The following is a 21,224-nucleotide window of genomic DNA, read 5'->3' as shown; positions in this document are numbered from 1 at the left end:
TCCACCTGCCTCTGCCTCCCAAGTGCTGGGATTAAAGGCATGCGCCACCATGCCCGGCTTTTATTTTTGTTTTTTGTTTTTGTTTTGTTTTGCTTTCGAGATAGAGTTTTTCTGTGTAACCCTGGCTGTCCTGGAACTCACTCTGTAATCCAGGCTGGCCTCGAACTCACAGAGATCTGCCTGCCTCTTGCCTCCTGAATGCTGGGATTAAAGGCGTGTGCCACCACCGCCTGGCTACCTTTTTTTTTTTTTTTTTTTTTTTTTGGTTTTTCAAGACAGGGTTTCTCTGTGTAGCCTTGACTGTCCTGGACTCCCTTTATAGGCCAGGCTGACCTCGAACTCAGAGTGATCCACCTGTTTCTGCCTCCCGAGTGCTGGGATTAAAGGTGTGCACCACCATGTCTGGCACTGGCTACCTTTTTTTTTTTTTTAATTGTATTTATTTGTTTGTTTTCAGTGGTATGTAAGTGCCACAGTGGAGATCAAAGGACAATTTGAGGTCTTCTCTTCTACTTTGTGGGTCCCAGGAACTGAGCTCAGACTATTAGTCTTGGCTGTAGGAGTTTTTGCCAGCTGAACGGTCTCACTGGCCCTGAGCTATCCCCTTTCAGGTGTCTTTTTCTCCCAGGTTTTCTGAGCATGTGTGGATGCACACTGTCCCTTTGCTCTGCTGTTCCCTCCTCTGGGAACTTGTCCTGAGTAGATGTGAGTTAACAGTAAAATGTTAACTGTCATAGGGAAATCTGGAAGCCAGATCCCAGAAGGAGCGGTTACATAATTACAAACCATCTGCTATAGGGTCAGACCACCGTCGGTGGCCATCTTTCCTTTTCCTAACCGTTGGTCAGGAGCTGGGGGTACTTGCCGAATCTTTTTCATCCTGGGCCCTGTGGGTGAGGAGTGTCAGACTCTCCCAGTTTTTCCAGTTTTCAGTGGCATAGCATTTATTAGGTGTTTGGAGGGCAGTGTGTTCAATCTTCAGCACATACAAATACACACACACACACTCATACATAGATGCTCAGAGACATAGACACACATATTCACACATATGCTCACACGTACAGATATACTCTCACACACAAAGACGCATGCTCACAGACACACACCCACACTCACACACAGCTCCTCCCATCCCCCTGTGAAATACTGACAAAAGCAGCACACTGTTGTGGCCGGCAGATCCCACGATCCCGGGACTCACCTTGGGTGGTAGCGGCAAAGCAGAGTGACTGTCCCACGGTGCATATTATAGATTGTGAATGTTGAAAAGCAGTCACTTCTGATGACATCCAGGGCCCCTGTAAGCCCAGGTCTTCACTCAGAGCTGGATTCTGCTGGCTCCTTGGGCCTCTGGACCCCCAAGACTGGCTGGACTGTCCTTAGTGAGTTACTGGCACCCGCCCTATCTCTCTCTCCCTCTTCCTCCACAGGTGGCTGTGCTGAGTGTGACAGAGCGGACAGCATCCTCAATCCCAACTCCCTCTGAGGACTCTGCCCTGCTCTGGGGACACCCAGCTGCTCAGGGCAGCCCTGGAGATGGAGGCCCGCAGGGTAAGGGGTACAGAAGGCTACACACCCCATGGGATGTTTTAGGTGAAAGAAATGCCGCTCGAGGCAGGCCCTGGTCTTCTCTGCTCTCCAGTAGGCGGGGCTAGAGGCACCTCGGGAGTCCTGAGCACTGAGGTCTGGGAAATGAGCAGTTCCGTTTCAGGGAGGGGAATCTGGGACCTTCCTTCCCAAACCTAGCAGGGATGCCGACCCCTGCCTAACCCTTCACTCTTGGTTTGCTAGGAGCTAGTGGGAGTGTGAGGGGGTGCACAGCTACCTCAAGATAGTAGGGGCTGAAGGGCCAAGATGAATGGGGGTAAAATGCAACCAAAGCATAGAGGCCAAGTTCCTCTTCTTTACTCTGCAGACCGAGTTGATCCTTGGCAGCTGCCTGGGCCCACTGGACCCAAGGGAGACACTGGCAGCCAGGGCCCAGTAAGAATAAGAGGCCCACCAGGTAGGTTATCACAGAGCTGCCTCCCAACCTTCTGTTTTGTTCTACATTGCATTGTTTGTTTGAGACAGGGTCTCACTGTGTAGCCTTGGTTGGCCTGGAGCTTACTCTATAGACCAGGCTGGCCTTGAACTCATAGAGATCCACCTTTCTTAGCTTCCCAAATAGTAGGATGAGAGGCGTGTACACCCCCACCACCACCACCACCACCACACAGCTGGCTCTCTCTTGCTTCTGTGGGCATTTCTCCCGCCTGGGGTCTCAGTGGATGTCTCCCCAACATTGGCATAGCCAAGGTGGACAGGCCCATTCCACTTACCTGGCCCCTCTGCTCACCAGCCCTCCAGCGGTGCCTGTTCATGCCTGGACTAGGAAGCCGTCTTGATCTACTTAGCTCATGCACTCTTCTCTTAGCAGACCCTGAGCTGGGCACTCAGTGGGTTGAGCCCAGTCTTTGCCTCCAGGATGGGGGATAGGTAGGCCGGCAAGAAACATCAATGCCTAACCTCCCTGACGAGGGGTCTGTGGAGGACGCTGGGAAGTCTGGGGCCCTGTAGAAAGAAGCCAGAACAGTGTTGGCTGAGGTGAAGGCACAAAGCCGTGTTCTTCCCTGGAACAGACGGCCAAGAGGACAGGCCTGTGTACTTCAGAGGCTTTGTACCCACTGCTCCAGACCTCCTTGTCCCTGCCTCCCATACACCTATTAACCCCTGTTCTTTCTGCAGGTCCACAGGGACCCCCAGGACGCCCTGGCCAGGCTGGAGCTGCAGGCATTCCTGGAAAGATGGGCCCTCCAGGCCCTCCAGGTCCTCCTGGGCCCCCAGGGCCTCCAGTCCCTGTTGGGCCATCCCACACTCAGCTCTCCATTCATGGTAAGTGCCCCCTGGGGTCCCAGTGGCTTGAGGTGGGGTTACAGAAGCTAGAGATTAGTCATAACCCTGGTACCTGTTGCCATCTAGCAGGTGTCATCTATGTACCCGGCTTGCCCATTTGCCACCTAGTTGTTCAGCAGGTGTTGCCGTTCTGTTCCCAGCTAAAGGACACTGAGGCTAGAGAGGGAGGTCACGTGCCACGCCCACACACTGAGAGCGAGGGGGAGTGGTCTCAGACCCACTTGCTCAGAACCACCTGGCATTAGGCCAATCCCCAAGCCTCAGAGCTGCCTGCAGAGCGCTGGGGTGCTCCAGGCTTGACCTCAAGACTGAGCTGTGAGCTCCTAAGGCCACAGCCGTGGCCCTGATGCTCAGGGTGGCTCCAGCCCCCTCCCCCAGCTGAACACCTCAGGCAGCCTGGCCCCACCTACCCACGTGCAGCCAGCGGTTTCAACCCCATCTGCACCTGGTGTTTGGTGAGTGACTGAGTGCTATTTATTCTCTCATCTCACCATTGTGTTTTTGCCTAGCCTCAGTGTCCTTGTTTCTGCCCCTTAGATAGCAACAGTGCCAGCCTCTTGGGCTCCAAGAGCCTCAATGCATAGAAACCTGAAACACGATAGTCGGGTTGGCAAAGGCAGCTGTCGCTGTTATGCTCGCTCAACAGGTAAACAGTACAGGGTCAGCAAAGGAGAGAGCCGTTCTGATCGTCACTGGCTAGACTGTGGCAGAATTAGAACCCAGGTCTCCCTTCCTCTCTGTACCTGGCAGCGGGTACCGGTGGCCTTGTCTGTGCTGCGGTCAGAGCTGGTATGGCAGACAATGACTGACTGCCCCCCCCATTCCCTGAGTTCTAAGTATTCACTGTCCTTTCTCACCCAGGAGATCCATTGCTGTCTAATACCTTCACTGAGACCAGCAGTCATTGGCCTCAAGGACCCACTGGGCCCCCAGGCCCTCCAGGCCCCCCAGGGCCCGTGGGTAAGTTGAGTCCAGGCCTGAGGAAGGGAAGGAGTTGGCAGGAAACAACGGGACTGGGCTGTGGCTGTTAGGAGGCAGTTGATGGGGACCGCCTTAGCCTTGTGGTCCGTTCTGCTCCTGAAGACATCCTCTTCTACTCAGGTCCTCCTGGACTTCCTGGCCCCGCGGGTGCCCCTGGGAGTCCTGGACACACGGTAAGTCATTATCCAAGTTCTTCCACCCATGCCTAACTCCATTCACCCATCTGTTCATCCGTCCATTCAGTAAGTACTTTGATATGCAAAGTGCTTTCCATAAATCTTCTTAACTCAATTCACCCAACGAGAAGTATTATTACCCCTTGAGGCCAAGGAAAAGGGGGACAATTCTTCATGCTGTGGCCCAGCACACAGGGTAGGGGCGTCTGACCTGACTGCTGTGTGCTGGGCATATGGTGAGGCCTGGGCCAAGCTGGGGCTCCCTCCACATTTCCTCGGTTCCCATCCCCCTGTCTACCCAGTTCCACCTACTGCCACACAAGGCTGAGGCCCTGTCTTATTGTTCAGGGAACCCCAGGCCCTTCTGGACCCAAAGGAACCTCTGGCCACCCAGGAGAGAAGGGTGAGAGAGTGAGTACACAGATGATTCTGGGGGATTCTGAGGAGTCCTGGGGCCCTAGATGATAGCTCTCTCCAGCTAACTTAATTCTTTCCCTTCCTCTGGTACAGGGACTGCCTGGGGAACCTGGCCCCCAAGGCACTATGGGGTTGCCGGTAAGTGATGCAATCTCCCCTGTACCCACTCCTCTAGGACCCCATTAGCCCAGGCTCCTGAACCTGGGACACCCACCCTCCTGTGTGATCCAGGACAGCTCCCTTCTGTCAGTTGCCCCCCATTGCTGGGACACATCATCCATCCTTTTGTTTGTTTGTTTGTTTTTCGAGACAGGGTTTCTCTGTGTGTCCTTGGCTGTCCTGGACTCACTCTGTAGACCAGGCTGGCCTCGAACTCACAGTGATCCTCTTGCCTCTGCCTCCCGAGTGCTGGGATTAAAGGCGTGCGCCACCATGCCCGGCCCCATCCTTTTTTTAAAAATCCATCCTTTTCTGTCTGTCTGTCTGGGGCTCTATATCCATTTCTTCCTATCTTTTTTTTTTTTTTTAATTTTTACTTATTTTTGTTTTATATGCATTGTTGTTTGCTTGCATGTATGTCTGTGTGAGGGTGTCAGATCCCCCTAGAACTGGAGTTACAGACAGTTGTGAGCTGCCCCGTGGATGCTGGGAATTGAACCAGGGTCCTCTGGAAGAGCAGCCAGTGAGCGCTCGTAACCGCCGAGCGTCTCTCCAGCCCTTCTTCCTGTCTCTTTGACTATTTCCCATTTTCGTTCTCTGAATGTAGATCTGTCCCTTCTCTCTCTCAGCTGTAACCAGTTTTTTTGTTTTATGTGCTTTGACTCTTTGGTATTAAGCAGATGCGAGTTTAGGACGTAAATGTTGCCTTTGTGGAATCAATATTTATATCTCTAGAACTCGCATCTTGAAGTCTGGGTCGTTTGCTATTAAAGTAATGACACCAATGTTCTAACACTTGCTGTATGTGCGTGCTGGTGTACATCTCATAAATAACGTGCGTCTTGCATTTATCAGACAGTCTGCCCTTTAGTTCATTGATATTTTCATTTATCTGCATAATTATGAATGGGGTTCTGTTTAAGTCGACCATCTGCCGTTGGTGTCTGCTTATCCGGTCTTTCTCACTTCCTTTTCTTGCCTTCTGTTGCTTCTTTCAGCACTTTCTCTGCTTCTGAGCCACGCTCTCGCTTGCCTTCTTCAGGATAGAGTCCACTGGGACCCACTGCACCCAGTGATAGCTTTTTTTTTTTTTTTACCTTTTGTTTTTTTTGAGACAGAGTTTCTCTGTGTAGCCCTGGCCGTCCTGGACTCACTATGTAGACCAGGCTGGCCTCGAACTCACAGTGATCTGCCTCCTCTGCCTCCCGAGTGCTGGGATTAAAGCGTGCGCCACCACGCCCGGCCAGTGATAGCTTTTTAGCAATCCCATTTATGTTGTTCATTTGTTTGTTTGTTTTTCACAGTTACTGAGGACAGCATTGTCCTTTCCTCATCATAGTTTACATGAATTAACATAATGCTTCACGTATGATGCCGATGTGAGTGTGTCAGTACTGACTGGGTGTGTCAGATGTGTGCTGCTCTTCCTTCATCCTCTTGTGCTATCACTGCTCTGTATTCCACTTCTGCACTTGTCTTAAGCCCCACAACACTTTTTTGAGAGAGCTGAGAATTGAACCCAGGGCATTTAGCAGCATGCATCAGCAAGTGGTCTATCACGGAGCCTCTCCCTCAGGCCACCACCATCATCATCATCATCACTTTAAAGTCAGTTGGCTTTAAAAAAAAAAAAAAAGATACAAGGCCGGGCGTGGTGGCAGACTCCTTTAATCCCAGTACTCGGGAGGCACAGGCAGGTGGATCGCTGTGAGTTCAAGGCCAGCCTGGTCTACAAAGTGTGTCCAGGACAGCCAAGGCTACACAGAGAAACCCTGTCTCAAAAAACAAAAACAAAAATAATAAGATACAAATTTAATCACTGCACATTCTTCAGCTGTAGTTTGAAAATGTTACAAAAAACCAAACACAAACCCCGTACCCATATTGGCCCTGTACTAATTGTTAAAAATCATTATTCGTGTTTTTCCTGGTTACTGAGGGTCAAATCCAGAGCTTTGTGCAAGCTATACAAGAACCTTTATCACTGAGCTGCATCCCTAGCCATCTTTTTATTAAGATTTGTTTTGATTTTGTGTGTGTGGAGTGTATAACATGTGTGGGGTAGGTGGTAAGATTAAAAATGAGATGGCACGCAACAGATATGAATGTGGAGAGATTTATTTGAGGGAAGGTAAAGGGAGAGAGGAGTTAGGACCTGAGTGGACCATGAGGGTAGAGAGACAGAGACAGAGACAGGGACAGAGAGACAGAGAGAGAAAGAGAGAAAGAGAGACAGAGACAGGGACAGAGAGACAGAGAGGAGAAAGAGAGACAGAGACGGGGGTGGGGGTGGGGGGAGGGCACCCTTAGAGAAAGCACACGAGTAAGAGAGTACAAGAGACAAAGTAAGAGAGAAGGTGGCAGATTGGCCCTTTTATAGTCCTGCACACACCTGGTGACAGGTGATGATGCCATAGATTGCTAAGCAACCTAAGGGTAGGCTGCTTATATGCCAACATTTCTCCCTTTTCCTATAAATTAAAAAAAAAAAAAAAAAAAGCCGGGTGTGGTGGTACACACCTTTAATCCCAGGCAGTTCACTATGAGTTCAAGGCCAGCCTGGTCTACAAAAGCGAGTCCAGGACAGCCAAGGCGATTACACAGAGAAGCTCTCTCTCTCTCTCTCTCTCTCTCTCTCTCTCTCTCTCTCTCTCTCTCTCTCAAAAAAAAAAAAAAAAAAAAAGAACGAAAGAATAAAAGAAAAAAGGGGCATTGGATTACTTTTCATGCAAGACAAGTTAAAGTATATAAATATAGGTTCATTGGGAGCAGCTCTTGGCTGCCATGCAAGGGGGGTGGGAGGGAGGCGGGGGGGGGGGGAGAGAGAGAAGAAAGAACAACAAAATGTCTGGATTATATGGTGAAGGGGAAGAAAGAGCCCTGCCCTGGAAAGTTCAGGGTAGAGGGCAGGGTATGCCAGCCATGCCCTGCCGCAGACAGGGACCAAGGAATGCTGGGAGAACCCAGAGCTGTTTGTCCCAGGTCTGAGGCACACCATTCCAGTCTTTTGTTGATAATAAATGGATAAAGAATAAAGAAATCAATCGTCTTTGGTTGCTGTATTTGCTGTCTAGGGTCTGAGGACATCTGTGGCTAGGGGAGGGACAATGCAGGTCCAGCTGGTAGAGGGAGGTCTCACCCAGGGAGAAGGTCCTAGATTGGGGGAGGGGTTGGGGGTTAGGGGGGTTGGGTATAGGCTGGCAAGAATGACAGGATGTGTTTACATTAACTAGAAGGGAGGGCTCAGCAATCAGTCAGTGTCTGCTGGTGCAAGAATGTAGCAATCGGGTAGTTAGGGGAGTCCCAAAACCAGTGACAGGGGGAGAAGCCCATCCTTTGAGATAGGGGATAGGTAGGAAACTTAGGCTGTTGATTGACAGTACCTACCTGGGTTCCGTTTTACCTGAGAGGCGGATTTCCTGTAGCTTACAAGAATCCGTTTAGGTTTACAAAGGGAGGTACATTTTAGACACCTTACCATCAACCATTATTTGTAATCTGCAGTGAAATACACTTTGTAGAAAGGTAGCAGACGTGTATCTTTGTGTTACAGTATTAGCAGAGGCTTGGTGGTAAAGCTTTGGGTTAAAAGCATGAATACTCATAGCTGGGCGGTGGTGGCTCACACCTTTAATCCCACCACTTGGGAGGCAGAGGCAGGTGGAATGCTGTTGCATTTGAGGCCACCCTGGCCTACAAAATGAGTCTAGGATAGCCAAGGCTACACAGAGAAACCCTGTCTGGGGAGAGGGCTGCAGGAGAGAGCATGAATACTTTCTGAGGTGAGTTTAGGAAAGGCAGAAGCTTTATGGATCTTTCTGACATCTGTGGAACGGGAACACGGGGAGAAAGAAATGTCCTGTAGAGCAGAAGGGCAAAAGCTCACTGGATCTTAATTTTCAGCATCAATACACATCAGGAAAGAGAGGCTTCTTCCCTCTGTCCAGAAGACTGGAGGTATATAATTCAAACACAATGGGATATTTTTGTTGTTGTTTTTGGTTTTTGCTTTTGTTTTTTATTTTTCAAGACAGGGTTTCTCTTTGTAGCCTTGGGTGTCCCGGACTCGCTTTGTAGACCAGGCTGACCTTGAACTCACAGAAATCCTCCTGCCTCTGCCTTCCGAGTGCTGGGATTAAAGGCCTGCACCACCACGCCCGGCTTAATAGGAAATATTTTAAGTCTATATAATTTTAAAAGATTTATTTATTTAGCATATAGTGTTCTGGCCTGCACACCGGAAGATCTCATAGATGCTTATGCGCCATCAAGTGGTTGCTGGGAATTGAACTCATGACCTTTGGAAGAGCAGGCAGTGCTCTTAACCTCTGAGCCATCTCTCCAGCCCCTTAAGTCTATATTTAAAAGACAAACCAAAGTAAATTTAAAATCTTGAACTTGAAACTATGATAGCGGAGTGTTTTGTTTTGTTTTACCAGAGTTAGGGTAACAAATTAGAGATTCGTTGATTAATATCAAAGCTCTAGACAGTTAATACAATAGCATAGCAACCGGAAGAAATCTGAGGCATTTAAAAAAAAAATCTATTTTGGCTACCTTAAAGCATCCTTTAGACCCTCCAGCTTTCATAACTTGCATTTACCAACCTTAAATACTTTCTTAGACGCTCTCCTTTTTAACTTAAACTTCTGTGTCCTTATCTAACTATTGGTCGTGACACACAGCTGAAATGGGTAGTCAGTGTGCTTTAGCTGACAGGATGGTAAAAGGCTGCATCTGAGACCTGCTTGTTAGGTCTGGGAGTAAGGTAGACTGTATGTAGACCTGACAGCAGCACCTCTCGGAGTGGAGCTTAAGGCCGGGTTCCCTGCATGTGGAGAGGACTGAGGAGGCAGCTGAAGACTGCTTTGCCTTTAGCATGAGCTCTGCGAGTAAGGCAAACCTGTTTGAATTTTAAATAAGAGATCGAGCCGGGCGTGGTGGCGCACGCCTTTAATCCCAGCGCTCGAGAGGCAGAGGCAGGAGGATCTCTGTGAGTTCGAGGCCAGCCTGGTCTACAAAGCAAGTCCAGGACAGCCAAGGCTACACAGAGAAACCCTGTCTCGAAAAACAAAATAAAACAAAATAAGAGATCTATAACTAGCTAGTGGATTGACTAATGGCTTTGGGCTTCGGATTACTTTGGGCTGAGGAGCTAATTGCTAGTTCCCTAGCTATCAAGCTATCATTAGTTTAGCTGCCAATGTGATCGGAGACCTGAGAAGACTAAATTGTAACTTAAATGAATGTATGTATCAATTAAAGTGGCAGAGATGACTAGTCATGTCCCAGTAACCTAGACGGTTGTCCCAGGCTCCTATGGCAACATAGGCAGGCAGTCTGGTCACCAGGTGCAAAAGATCTGTGGGTTTTTCTGTGGAAGGAGAACATGGAGAGACTGACCTAACCTTGTTTTTCAGCAATGTGAGACAATAACTCTCTGGGTGTCCAGTTTGTCCACAGTTCAGGCTGGGCCCTAGCTGAGGGTGAGACATTGGGGGCAGTATTGCCCAGTGTTTCTACACACCACATTCCAGGGTTGAAGTCCTCCGCTGAGACCTTGGGGAAGTACTGGTAGGATTTGAAAATCTGTTTTTCTTTTCTTTTGTTTTTTGGGTTTTTTTGTTTTTGTTTTGTTTTGTTTTGTTTTTTTTGAGACAGGGTGTCTCTGTGTAGCCTTGGCTGTCCTGGACTGGCTTTGTAGACCAGGCTGGCCTCGAACTCACAGAGATGCACCTGCCTCTGCCTCCCCAGTGCTGGGATTAAAGGCATGTGCCACCATGCCGACTCCCATTTATGAGATCTTAATCATTAAGGACTACCACTTCAGGTTTCATCCCTGTTGATTTAGAGCCTTAAAACATATAAAGGGTCCATAAACAGACATCAGAATAGTTTCCTGTATGATTTAGATTATAAAATTCCATAGCTTATAAAAGTCTAAAGCTATAGATTAGCAAAAACAAGGCTAAGCATATTTAAGGCAGTAATTTTTGTTGTTGTTGTTTTTCCACACAGGATTTCTCTTGCAGTCCTGGCTGTCCTGGACTTATTTTGTATACCAGCCTGGTATACAATTTTACAGAGATCTGTCTGAGGTGCTGGGATTAAAGGTGTGTGCCACCACGCCCAGCTAAAGCAGTGGGGTTTTTTTGTTCTTGCTGTAGTTTTTAAGATATATTTATTTAAGTATAGTGTTTCACTTGCATGTACACCTGCAGGCCAGAAGAGGGCACCAGATCTCATTACAGATGGTTGTGAGCCACCATGTGGTTGGGGGGAATTGAACTCAGAACCTTTGGAAGAGCAGGCAGTGCTCTTAACCTCTGAGCCATCTCTCTAGCCCCTAAGGCAGTGGTTTTTTTAAGCTTTTGAGAAGGAAGGTAAAGCATTATAATAAGTTCTAACACTGTAAACAAATGAATGTTTCTAGAAGTAATATATCATAGTTTCCAAGGCTGGCAATATAGTAGAACATTGTTGAACAATTTTAAAATTGCATTTGAATTTATTATATCAAACCCACTGGCCAGGAAGCTTTCAGATGGACCCGGAACAGCTGGTGACTGGAGAAACAGCATTTATCCAAATATTAGTTAGTGAAGACATAGGTAGCTAGATACACATTTTAAATTAGCTTGTTCATCTGAATAGACTTTTATAATTTTAATTTTGAAATAAAACATTATATAAAAACATTTGAGCCAAGGTTGAATCATATAGGTAGCATGTTGTATAAAAATCTATACGTTTAAAATGAAACTTGTAGGTTTCTTACTCGAAAAGGAGATAAAAGTTTTTTGTTTGTTTGTTTGTTTGTTTGAGAGCAGAAAAAGAAATCAGAGAGAGTTGGTTATTTTTTATTTTTTTATTTTTTTTAAGAGTTGGAAAGGGGCCAGGCGTGATGGCATGAGTTCAAGGCCAGCCTGGTCTATATAACGAGTCCAGGACAGCCAAGGCTAAACAGAGAAACCCTGTCTCCAAAAACCAAAAAATGAGAGAGTTGGAAAGTACAGTCTTAGAGATGAGAGCAGAGGTTAGGTATTTGAAAAGTATTTGTGGTAAGGCAGTTTTTTGGCCTGCTGAAGGGAGGCAGGGAGTGGGTGACAGGTATCTGGCTCCCTCAGCCCGGGCCCAGGATTCAGCAAAAGCTGCTACAGGGGTGGGGAGGTGGAGGGGGTGGGCAGATGAGGGGATCTGTAGCATTCGGGGGTCCCAGCCTCAGTGGAAGTGTGCCCAGCAGTGGTAGGTCGCCAGCAGAGGACCCTGACCCCATCCCTGGCTACCCCTAGTCTTTTATTGAGGGATTTGAAACCCTTGGGGTTTAGTGTCACAGGAGAGCAGATCCCACATGAATACAGAGGGCTGGCTGTAGTCATCTCAAACACTGTACTTTTCTCTAGATCCACGTTTCTGTCTGTCCGAGTTAGTGTTCTGTTGCTACGTCTAACAGAAAACAGCCTGGAAGGAAGGTCTGCTTGGCTTTCAGGTTATAATAATAGGCCATCGCTGGGGGAGCCAGGGTGGGAGCTTTGGGCAGGAACTGAAGTAGGGACCATGGAGGGATATGACTTACTGGCTTGGTTTTCTTTTTTGTTGTTATTGTTTTTTTGTTTTTCTTTTTTTTTTTTTTTTTTTTTTTTTTTAGGCAGGTTTCTCTGTGTAGCTTTGGCTGTCCTGGACTCACTTTGTAGACCAGGCTGGCCTCGAACTCACAGCAATTCGCCTGCCTCTGTCTCTCAAGTGCTGGATTAAAGGTGTGCGCCACCACACCTGGCCGGTTTTCTTTTCTTTTCTTTTTTTAAGATTTATTTATTACATAGTGTTTTGCCTGCATGTACGACTACACACCAGGAGAGGGCACCAGGTCTCATTATAGATGGTTGTGAGCCACCGTGTGGTTTTTGGGAGCTGAACTCAAGACATTTGGAAGAGCAGGCAAGTGCTCTTAACCTCTGAGCCACCTCTCCAGCCCCTGGCTTGGTTTTCTTAGTTTTTCTTTTTTCAAGACAGGTTGCTCTGTATCCTTGTCTGTCCTGGACTCACTATGTAGACCAGGCTGGCCTCGAACTCACAGGGATCCACCTGCCCCACCCCCACCCCCACCCCCTCTACCCCCAGTGCTGGGATTAACGGTGTGGTGCCACCACACAACCAAGAACAAGCTCTGGCTTTGTTTTCTTAAAATGCTCAAATGCCAGCTTTCTTCTATGACACAGAGCACCTGCTTAGAGGAGGCACTGCCCACACGGGCTGGGCCCTCCTTTATCAACCAGCAATCAAAATGTACCCCTAGGCACGCCACAGGCCAAGCTGATGGAGGCAGTTCCTCAACGGAGGGTCTGTCTTCCTAGCCTTTAGTTGAGGACTTCCTCAGTGTTTCAGAGAGTTAATCCACTATCACGGCAGGGCGCGTAGCAGCAGGCCGACATGGTGCTGGAGCCGGAGCCCAGAGATTCACTTCCTGATCCACAGGCAGCAGGCAGGCAGAGAGTGGGCCTGGTGTGCCCATCCCCAGTGACACACCTCCTCCAACAAGACCACATCTACTCCCAAAAGGCTACACCCTGGGGCCGGAGAGATGGCTCAGAGGTTAAGAGCACTGGCTGCTCTTCCAGAGGTCTTGAGTTCAATTCCCACTAAGTACATGGTGGCTCAAAACCATCTATAATGTGATCTGATGCCCTCTTCTGGTGTGCTGGTGTACACGCATTCAGAACATTGAATGCATAATAAATACATTAAAAAAAAAAAAAAAAAAAAAAAACAGGCCACACAACTCAATCCTTCCCAGACAGTCCCACTAACTTGTGACCTAGCTAGCATTCAAACATATGGCCCTTTGGCGTCGTTCTCACTCGAGCCTCACAAGCTCCTCCCAGCACCAAATGAGAGCCGCACCTACCCCACACCCTCACCTCCACTCGGCATTTGTCATTAGGTGTCCTGGCCATTCTGATAGGTGTGCAGTACTGTTTCGTTGGGAAGGTATTTTGTTGTTCTGGTTTGGCCGAGGTTGTCCTCAAACTCAAGAGATTCTCCTGCCTCAGCCTTCTGAGTCTTCACCGCCTCGCCTCGCCTGGGTGTTTGCTGTGCTTTGTCTCGCCGCCATTTTAATTTGATACAGACTGTTGATACGGACTGGGGCCAGCCTTTTGTGTGTCCACCTGTGCCTTGGCCTCTGTTCATGTGATTGTGCTCTATCGGGCCCTTCTGATCATCTTTCTTTCTTTTTTAATGTATTTATTAAGTATACATTGTTTTGCTTGCATGTATGCCTTCAGGCCAGAAGAGGGCACCAGATCTCATTATAGATGGTTGTGAGCCACCGTGTGGTTGATGGGAATTGAACTCAAGACCTTGGGAAGAGCTGGCAGTGCTCTTAACCTCTGAGCCATCTCTCCAGCCCCTGATCATCTTTCTTTCTTTCCTCCTTCTTCTTTGTTGTTGCTGTTTTCTGTTTTGTTTTGTTTTGAGACAGAGTTTCTCTGTGTAATAGCCCTGGCTGCCTTGGAACTTTCTTTGTAGACCAGGCTGGCCTCGAACTCACAGAGATCCTCCTGCCTCTGCATCCGGAGTGCTGGGATTAAAGGCGTGCGCCACCACACCCCGCTGTTGTTGCCTTTTTTTTTTTTTTTAAAGATTTATTGATTTATTATTATGTATACAGTGTTCTACCTGCATGTACAACTGCAGGCCAGAAGAGGGCATCAGATCACATTACAAATAGTTGGGAGCCACCATGTGGTTGCTGGGATCTGAACTCAGGATTTTTGGGAGAACAGGTGGCGCTTCTAACCACTGAGCCATCTCTCCAGCCCTGTTGTTGCTCTTCTGAGACAGTCTTTCGATGTAGCCCTGGAAATTGAGAGCTTGCTATGTAGGCCAGGCTAGACCTTAACCAAACAGAGATACTGCAGTCTCTGCCTCCCCAGTACTGAGACTAAAGGTGTGTGCCACCACTCTGGGCAATAGAAATATATTTTTTATTTCAAATTCCAGTTGTTCAGTGCTGGCAAGCATAAGCTTCTGTGTGTTAGCGTGTATATCATTGCTATAATAACATATTAATCCCAGGTTTTAGTTATTTCAGATTTTCTACATAGATGAATCAAATTGTGTAAAAAAAAATCATCAGCCAAATCCATATACTCTGTATTTCCTCTTTTTGTTTTAATGCATTGGCTAGGATTTCTAGTAAGTACTGTATTGAAAACACAGTGACAAGAAGCATCCTTGCCTTTCTTTCCTTTTTTCTTTTTCTCTTTCTTTCTCCTCCCCCATCCACACCCCCCACCCCACAAGGTTTCTCTGTGTAGCCCTGAATATTCTGGAACTTGCTATGTAGACCAGGCTGGCTCCCAACTTACAGAGATCCACCAGGCTGTCCTCTGCCTTTGATCCCAGCACTCAGGCAGAGGCAGACAGATCTCTGGGGTCTCATAAAACGTCGTCGGGGACCTGGGCTGCAGCTCTGTAGAGCACAAGCTCAGCGTGTTGGGTGCTTGGGTTAAACTCCCAACACCCCGAAAGATGAATTAGGAAGCATCTGAAAGGAATCAGGGATTGACCACAATTCCTCCTTAGGCTATTGACACAATTAATAGCAACCCGCCTGTACCCGAACATTCTGTTTTGAAAGTTATTATCAATTTAATCTTTCTTTCTTTCTTTCTTTCCTTCTTTCTCTCTTTCCTTCTTTCTTTCTTTCCTTCTTTCTAAAGACTTATTTATTTATTAAGTATACAGTGTTTTGCCTGCAGGCCAGAAGAGGGCACCAGATCTAATTATAGATGGTTGTGAGCTACCATGTGGCTGCTGGGAATTGAACTCAGGACCTTTGAAAGAGCAGGCAGTGTTCTTAACCCCTGAGCCATCTCTCTAGCCCTTTCTTTCTTTCTTTCTTTCTTTCTTACTTTCTTTCTTTCTTTCTGAGGTGGGGCTTGGGACAGGATTGGTCTGTGTAGCCCTGGCTGTGCTGGAACTCTCTCAGTAGACCAGGCTGGTCTTGAACTCAGAGATCTGCCTGCCTCTGCTTCCTGAGTGTTAGGACTAGAGGCGTGCGCCATCACTGCCCAGCCACGTTTAGTTTGGTTTTTGATTTGCTATATAGCCCTGGGTAGTCTGGTACTCACTCAAGCTGGCCTCCCATTTCTGGCAATCCTTCTGCCTTGGCTGCCACAGCAACAGAATGTTCTGTCGTATTTCAAAATGGCTCTTTTTCTCCCTTCCCTTCTCTGGTGTTCACTGGGAAGACTTGGGTAGAAGTCTTTGACATGAAACTCTCGAAGTTCTGTGACTGGGCCCCACTCAGCCTCTGGAGGGCTTCTCTGGGACAGTTAGTGTGCCCCCCCCAGCTCTGCTTCCTGAGGGTCTCTGGGACAGTTAGTGTGCCCCCCCAGCTCTGCTTCCTGAGGGTCTCTGGGACAGTTAGTGTGCCCCCCCAGCTCTGTTTCCTGAGGGTCTCTGGGACAGTTAGTGTGCCCCCCCAGCTCTGTTTCCTGAGGGTCTCTGGGACAGTTAGTGTGCCCCCCCAGCTCTGTTTCCTGAGGGTCTCTGGGACAGTTAGTGTGCCCCCCCAGCTCTGCTTCCTGAGGGTCTCTGGGACAGTTAGTGTGCCCCCCCAGCTCTGTTTCCTGAGGGTCTCTGGGACAGTTAGTGTGCCCCCCAGCTCTGCTTCCTGAGGGTCTCTGCTCTTGTGTTTGATGAGCCTAGTTATTTCCTTGCTTTCCCTCAGGGCCTGGGGACAGTCTGCCTGTGTGCTCACCTTTCTGACAGGCATTGTGGAAGTCACCACTGGGAGCGGTGCCACATACCTGCAATCCCAGCTGTCAGGAAGCAGAGAGCCTGGGCTGTACAATGAAGCCTTGTCTCAATAAGAAAAAAAAAAATTACTGCCACCCACCTTTAAGTTATTAGGATGGCATGGCCACACTCAGCTTTATGTCGCACTTGGATCCTTGAGGTATATTTTGTTTTCTTTTGAAACCAAATTTGAAGATAGACAATAGGTCAGCGGAAAATGTTCTGGGGCCCTGTCTTCTCTGCCTGGACTGCAGTTGCAGTGCTGCCCTGGAGCCCCGGACCTCATTCTTGTGGAAAACCTTGTACCCTGTCAAACAGTCCACCCCACGCTAGGTTTTTAAAACATCCTCCCCCCCCGCCCCCCCCAGTGCTTCAGTTTAAATCGGCTTTTCTTCAAATTAATTGGTTGGGGGTTTTTTTGTACAATTTTGTTAGTCCTAACGAGCTTTTTAAGTTTTTATCACATTTTATCTAGTTTGTGCGCGCGCATGCCCTGGCATAAGTTGAAGTAGTGGGTCCTCTTTTTCCATCATGTGGGTGCAGAGGCCTACACTCAAGTTTTCTCAGTTAATAACAAGTGCCTTTACCTGCTAAGCCATCTCACTGGTCCCATGTCTAATGAAATTTTACTTTTAGGATTTCCATTTGATTTCTCTCTTTGTTTGTTTGTGTTTTGGATTTTCTTTTCTTTTTTTTAAATTTAGTTATTTTATGTATATGAGTGCTCTGCCTGCATGTACACCTGCAGGCCAGAAAAGGGCATCAAATCACATTACAGATGGTTGTGAGCCACCATGTGGTTGCTGGGAATTGAACTCAGGACCTCTGAAAGAGCAGATGGTGATTTTTGTTTTTGGTTTTTTTTGTTTGTTTGTTTTTCGAGACAGGATTTCTTTATGTAGCCTTGGCTGTCCTGGACTCCCTTTGCAGACCAGGCTGGCTTGAACTCACAGAGATCCACCTGCCTCTGCCTCCTGAGTACTGGGATTAAAGGCATGCGCCGCCACACCTAGCTCTGCTGACCGTGCTCTTAATTGCTGAGTCATCTCTCCAGCCCCTGTTTTTTTGGTTTTTCAATAGAGGGTTTCCCTGTGTAATAGCCCTGGCTGTCCTAGACTTAACTTTTGCAGACCAGGCTGGCTTTGAACTCACAGAGATCTGCCTGTCTCTGTCTCCTGAGTGCTAGGATTAAAGGCATATGCTACCATTGCTGGTTAACATTTATTATTTTGTTATTATTTTTTTTTTTATGGAACTGAAGAGATCGCTCAGTGGTTAGTTGCATAACTGCTCTGAGGACTCAAGTTCCACTCCCAGCAGCCATGTGAGATGGATCAAAGCCACCTGCAAATCCAGCTCCAGCATCCAGCACCATCTTCTGGCCTCTATTAGTGTCTCCACTCATGTGTACATAGTCTTTTAAAAATATTTTTTAGTCTTTAAAAATGTTTGAATTTAATTTTTTCATTTTATTTGCAATTGTTTTGTGTGTGTTTGATGGTGGAGCATGCATGGAAGACAGGACAGATCTCAGGAGTCAGCTCCTTCCTCCCACTGTGGGTCCTACTGGGGCTCTCAGGCATGGGCAAGTTTGCTGAACCTTCTTGATGATCCAAAATATCTGACATAGAAATTTTGCTAATTTAAGCCGGGCGTGGTGGCGCACGCCTTTAATCCCAGCACTTGGGAGGCAGAGGCAGGCGGATCGCTGTGAGTTCGAGGCCAGCCTGGTCTACAAAGCGAGTCCATGATGGCCAAGGCTACACAGAGAAACCCTGTCTCGAAAAACTAAAAAAAAAAAAAAAAAAAAAAAAAGAAATTTTGCTAATTTTTAAAGATTTCTCTTTATGTATATGAGTGTTTTGCCTGCATGTATGTCTGTGCACCACACGCCTGCTGCCTGCAGAGGTCACAAGAGGATGCTGGATCACCTGGAACTGGAATCACAGCACCCAGGGTGCTGGGGACTGAACCTGGGTCCTTTGCAAGAGCAGCAAGTGCTCTTAACCACCGAGCTATCTCTCCAGCCCCTGTCTTGGATATTTTAAATACTCGTCTCCTGCTTACAAGATCTGTTTCCTGTTGACTGATTTTTTTAAAATTAATTAATTTATTATTATGTATACAGTAGTCTGCCTGCATGTACACCTGCAGGTCAGAAGGGGGCATCATATCACATCATAGATGGTTGTGAGTCACCATGCAGTTGCTGGGAATTGAACTCAGGACTCTGGAAGAGCAGTCAGTGCTCTTAACCTCTGAGCCATCTCTCCAGCCCCCACCTGTTGACTGATTTTTCTCTTAAATGTTTATCACATTTCCTGAGTGATTCTTAAATGCTTCATTGGGTGAAAGAGGTACTGCCTGAGGAGCTCCACTGTTATTTTCTTGAGAAGTTTTGAGTGTCCCAGGACAGCTAGATTACAGACTGGTCACCTCACCCTTTTAGAAATTTACTTTTATCGAAGAAAGTCTATTTTTGTTCTTGGTCCTAGAAAAATTCCCTGGCTGTGGCGTGTGTTCTTTATTTCACAGCCTGGCTTTCCGCGGTTCCACGAGAAAGCGTTGGGTATTTCCAAACTGTCTCCTATGTGATAGAAAGTTATCAAAATCTGTGCTCAGTGCTACCAACGCGTTTCCTGGGTTCCTTGTGCACCGCCCTCCCCCAAGGATGGAGCCCAGGGTCTCTATCACATGAGCTGGGCAATCACTCTACCACTGTCAAGTTCCTCTGAGCCTTCACTCCTTAAGGCCCGCCCCCCTCTCTTCCCTTCCTGACATCTACCTCTGACTCCTTTCAGGGAGAACCTGGCCCCAAAGGAGATCCTGGTGAGAAGAGCCACTGGGTAAGCTACAGCCCTGCCCTGCCTCCCTCCCCCGCCCTGCCTCTTCCTGCTTACCCCTGCCTAACCCCCTGCCCTCCCTGTCTCCCCCTCTTTTCCCCCACCCCTGCCCTCCCTTGTCTCCCCTGCCTTCCCCTGCCCTCCCCTGCCTCCCCTTGTCTCCCCTTGTCTCTTCTGTCTCCCCCTCCCCTCCCCTGCCTCCCTTGTCTCTCCTGTCTCCCTCTGGCCCCCCTGCCCTCCTTGTCTTCCCCCCTGTCTTCTGCCCTCCCCTGTCTCCCCTGCCTTCCTCTGCCCTTCCCTGCCTCCCCTTGTCTCCCTTGCCCTCCCCTGCCTTCTTCTGCCCTCCCCTGCCTCCCCTTGTCTCCTCTGTCTCCCCCTCCCCTCCCCTCCCCTGCCTCCCTTGTCTCTCCTGTCTCCCTCTGGCCCCCCTGCCCTCCCCTGTCTCCCTCTGGCCCCCCTGCCCTCCCCTGTCTCCCTCTGGCCCCCCCCGCCCTCCCCTGTCTTCCCCCCTGCCTTCCTCTGCCCTCCCCTGTCTCCCCCTGCCTTCCTCTGCCCTTCCCTGCCTCCCCTTGTCTCCCTTGCCATCCCCTGCCTTCCCCTGCCCTCCCCTGCCTTCCCCCTGCCTTCCTCTGCCCTCCCCTGCCTCCCTTTGTCTCCCCCTGCCTTCCCCTGCCCTCCCCTGCCTTCCCCCTGCCTTCCCCTGCCCTAGGTGCTCAGGAAAGAATTCTCTCACCAGTAGGTCCTGGATCAAGAATGTCTGGGCACATGCTTACAGGAGCTCTGCTCCCACACCCCTCCCAGCTCACCCTACTAGTCAGGGCCAGCCCTTCCCGCAGACCCTACCCATGCTCTCTGTCTCTGTCTTTACCCACTTACCCTCTGTAGACTTTCCAGGCCAAGGGGGCTCTGCCTCTTCCTGCTGGGCAATCCAGGTGACCCAGGCCAGACTGCATCTCCACTTCCATGGTCCCTCCTCTCAACGGGTTTGGCTTTGTCCTGTTGTCCACAGAAGAAGGGGAAGTGTGAAGGCAGCATCCACCTAAAACAGAAAAGGGATCTTAGGAAAGCCATGGAACAAAACAGGGATGCACAAGGGCTCCATGGTATAAAAGACGGGGGGGGGGGGGGGGGGGGGGGGGGGAGGGGGGGCGGCTAGAAACCAACATACACATAGAGAATCCAGGAAGCTTGCGAAGGGAAACCTTGAAACCATTGTGTATATGTGGATTGGTTAATGAGGTCAGGGGACCTAACTATGCCATACCCAAAAGATCTGTAATAGGTACCATCACATACTTCAAGTGGTCCACTAGGGAAGCCTAGAAACTGTCCCATACAAAGAGAAGCATAGGAAATGAGAGAAAGTGGTCTAGATGCTACCATACAAAACAAACTGTGAACAATAGAAAGGGAGGCCTAGAAAATGTCACATGAGAGCTGAGCGTGGTGGCGCACGCCTTTAATCCCAGCACTCAGGAGACGGAGGCAGGCGGGTCTCTGTGAGTTCGAGGCCAGCCTGGTCTACAAAGTGAGTCCAGGACAGCCAGGACTACAAGTGAAACCCTGTCTTTAAAAAAAAGAAAAAAGAAAAAGAAAATGTCACATGAATAGCAGACACTGAATAAATGGGAAGAGAAACCTAGAAAACACATAATCAAAAATCTCAAGACACATGTGAGGTCCTGGGAACCTTCAGGATCAATGGAGATACTAGTAAACAGATGTGGGGAATCTCCTCTGCCTAAAGACGCACCTGAAGTCTCAGGTGTACACACTTGGCAGCCATTGCTAACATGGGAAGCATTTGGAAAACAGGGTGGGAATAAACATTCCTGGCTGCTCTTTCTTGAAGGTGGCATCACACCTTCCTTCCTGTCCTCCCTGAGAGCCATTGGTGAGGGTGTGGCCAGCACTAGCCACCAACTTTTCTATTTGTGGTCATGGA

The 21,224-nt window shown here is 48.5% G+C and overlaps 1 protein-coding gene across 2 annotated transcripts in view; it reads left to right on the top strand.

Annotated features, from left to right (window-relative positions):
- Nucleotides 1–21,224, top strand: part of Emid1 (EMI domain containing 1) — a 51,728-nt gene that overhangs the window by 20,716 nt on the left and 9,788 nt on the right. For both annotated transcript variants that reach the window (XM_051165101.1, XM_051165100.1), the window contains exons 6-13: nt 1,434–1,554; nt 1,919–2,008; nt 2,731–2,877; nt 3,760–3,858; nt 4,000–4,052; nt 4,404–4,466; nt 4,566–4,610; nt 19,238–19,282. In XM_051165101.1, the coding sequence (XP_051021058.1) occupies nt 1,434–1,554; nt 1,919–2,008; nt 2,731–2,877; nt 3,760–3,858; nt 4,000–4,052; nt 4,404–4,466; nt 4,566–4,610; nt 19,238–19,282 (663 nt within the window). The remainder of the gene's footprint in view (nt 1–1,433; nt 1,555–1,918; nt 2,009–2,730; nt 2,878–3,759; nt 3,859–3,999; nt 4,053–4,403; nt 4,467–4,565; nt 4,611–19,237; nt 19,283–21,224) is intronic.

Source organism: Acomys russatus, chromosome 22 (assembly GCF_903995435.1).
Source record: "Acomys russatus chromosome 22, mAcoRus1.1, whole genome shotgun sequence".
Taxonomy (NCBI): domain Eukaryota; kingdom Metazoa; phylum Chordata; class Mammalia; order Rodentia; family Muridae; genus Acomys; species Acomys russatus.
The sequence above is the reverse complement of the archived record's forward strand: the minus strand, read 5'-3'. Positions and strand labels throughout refer to the sequence as shown.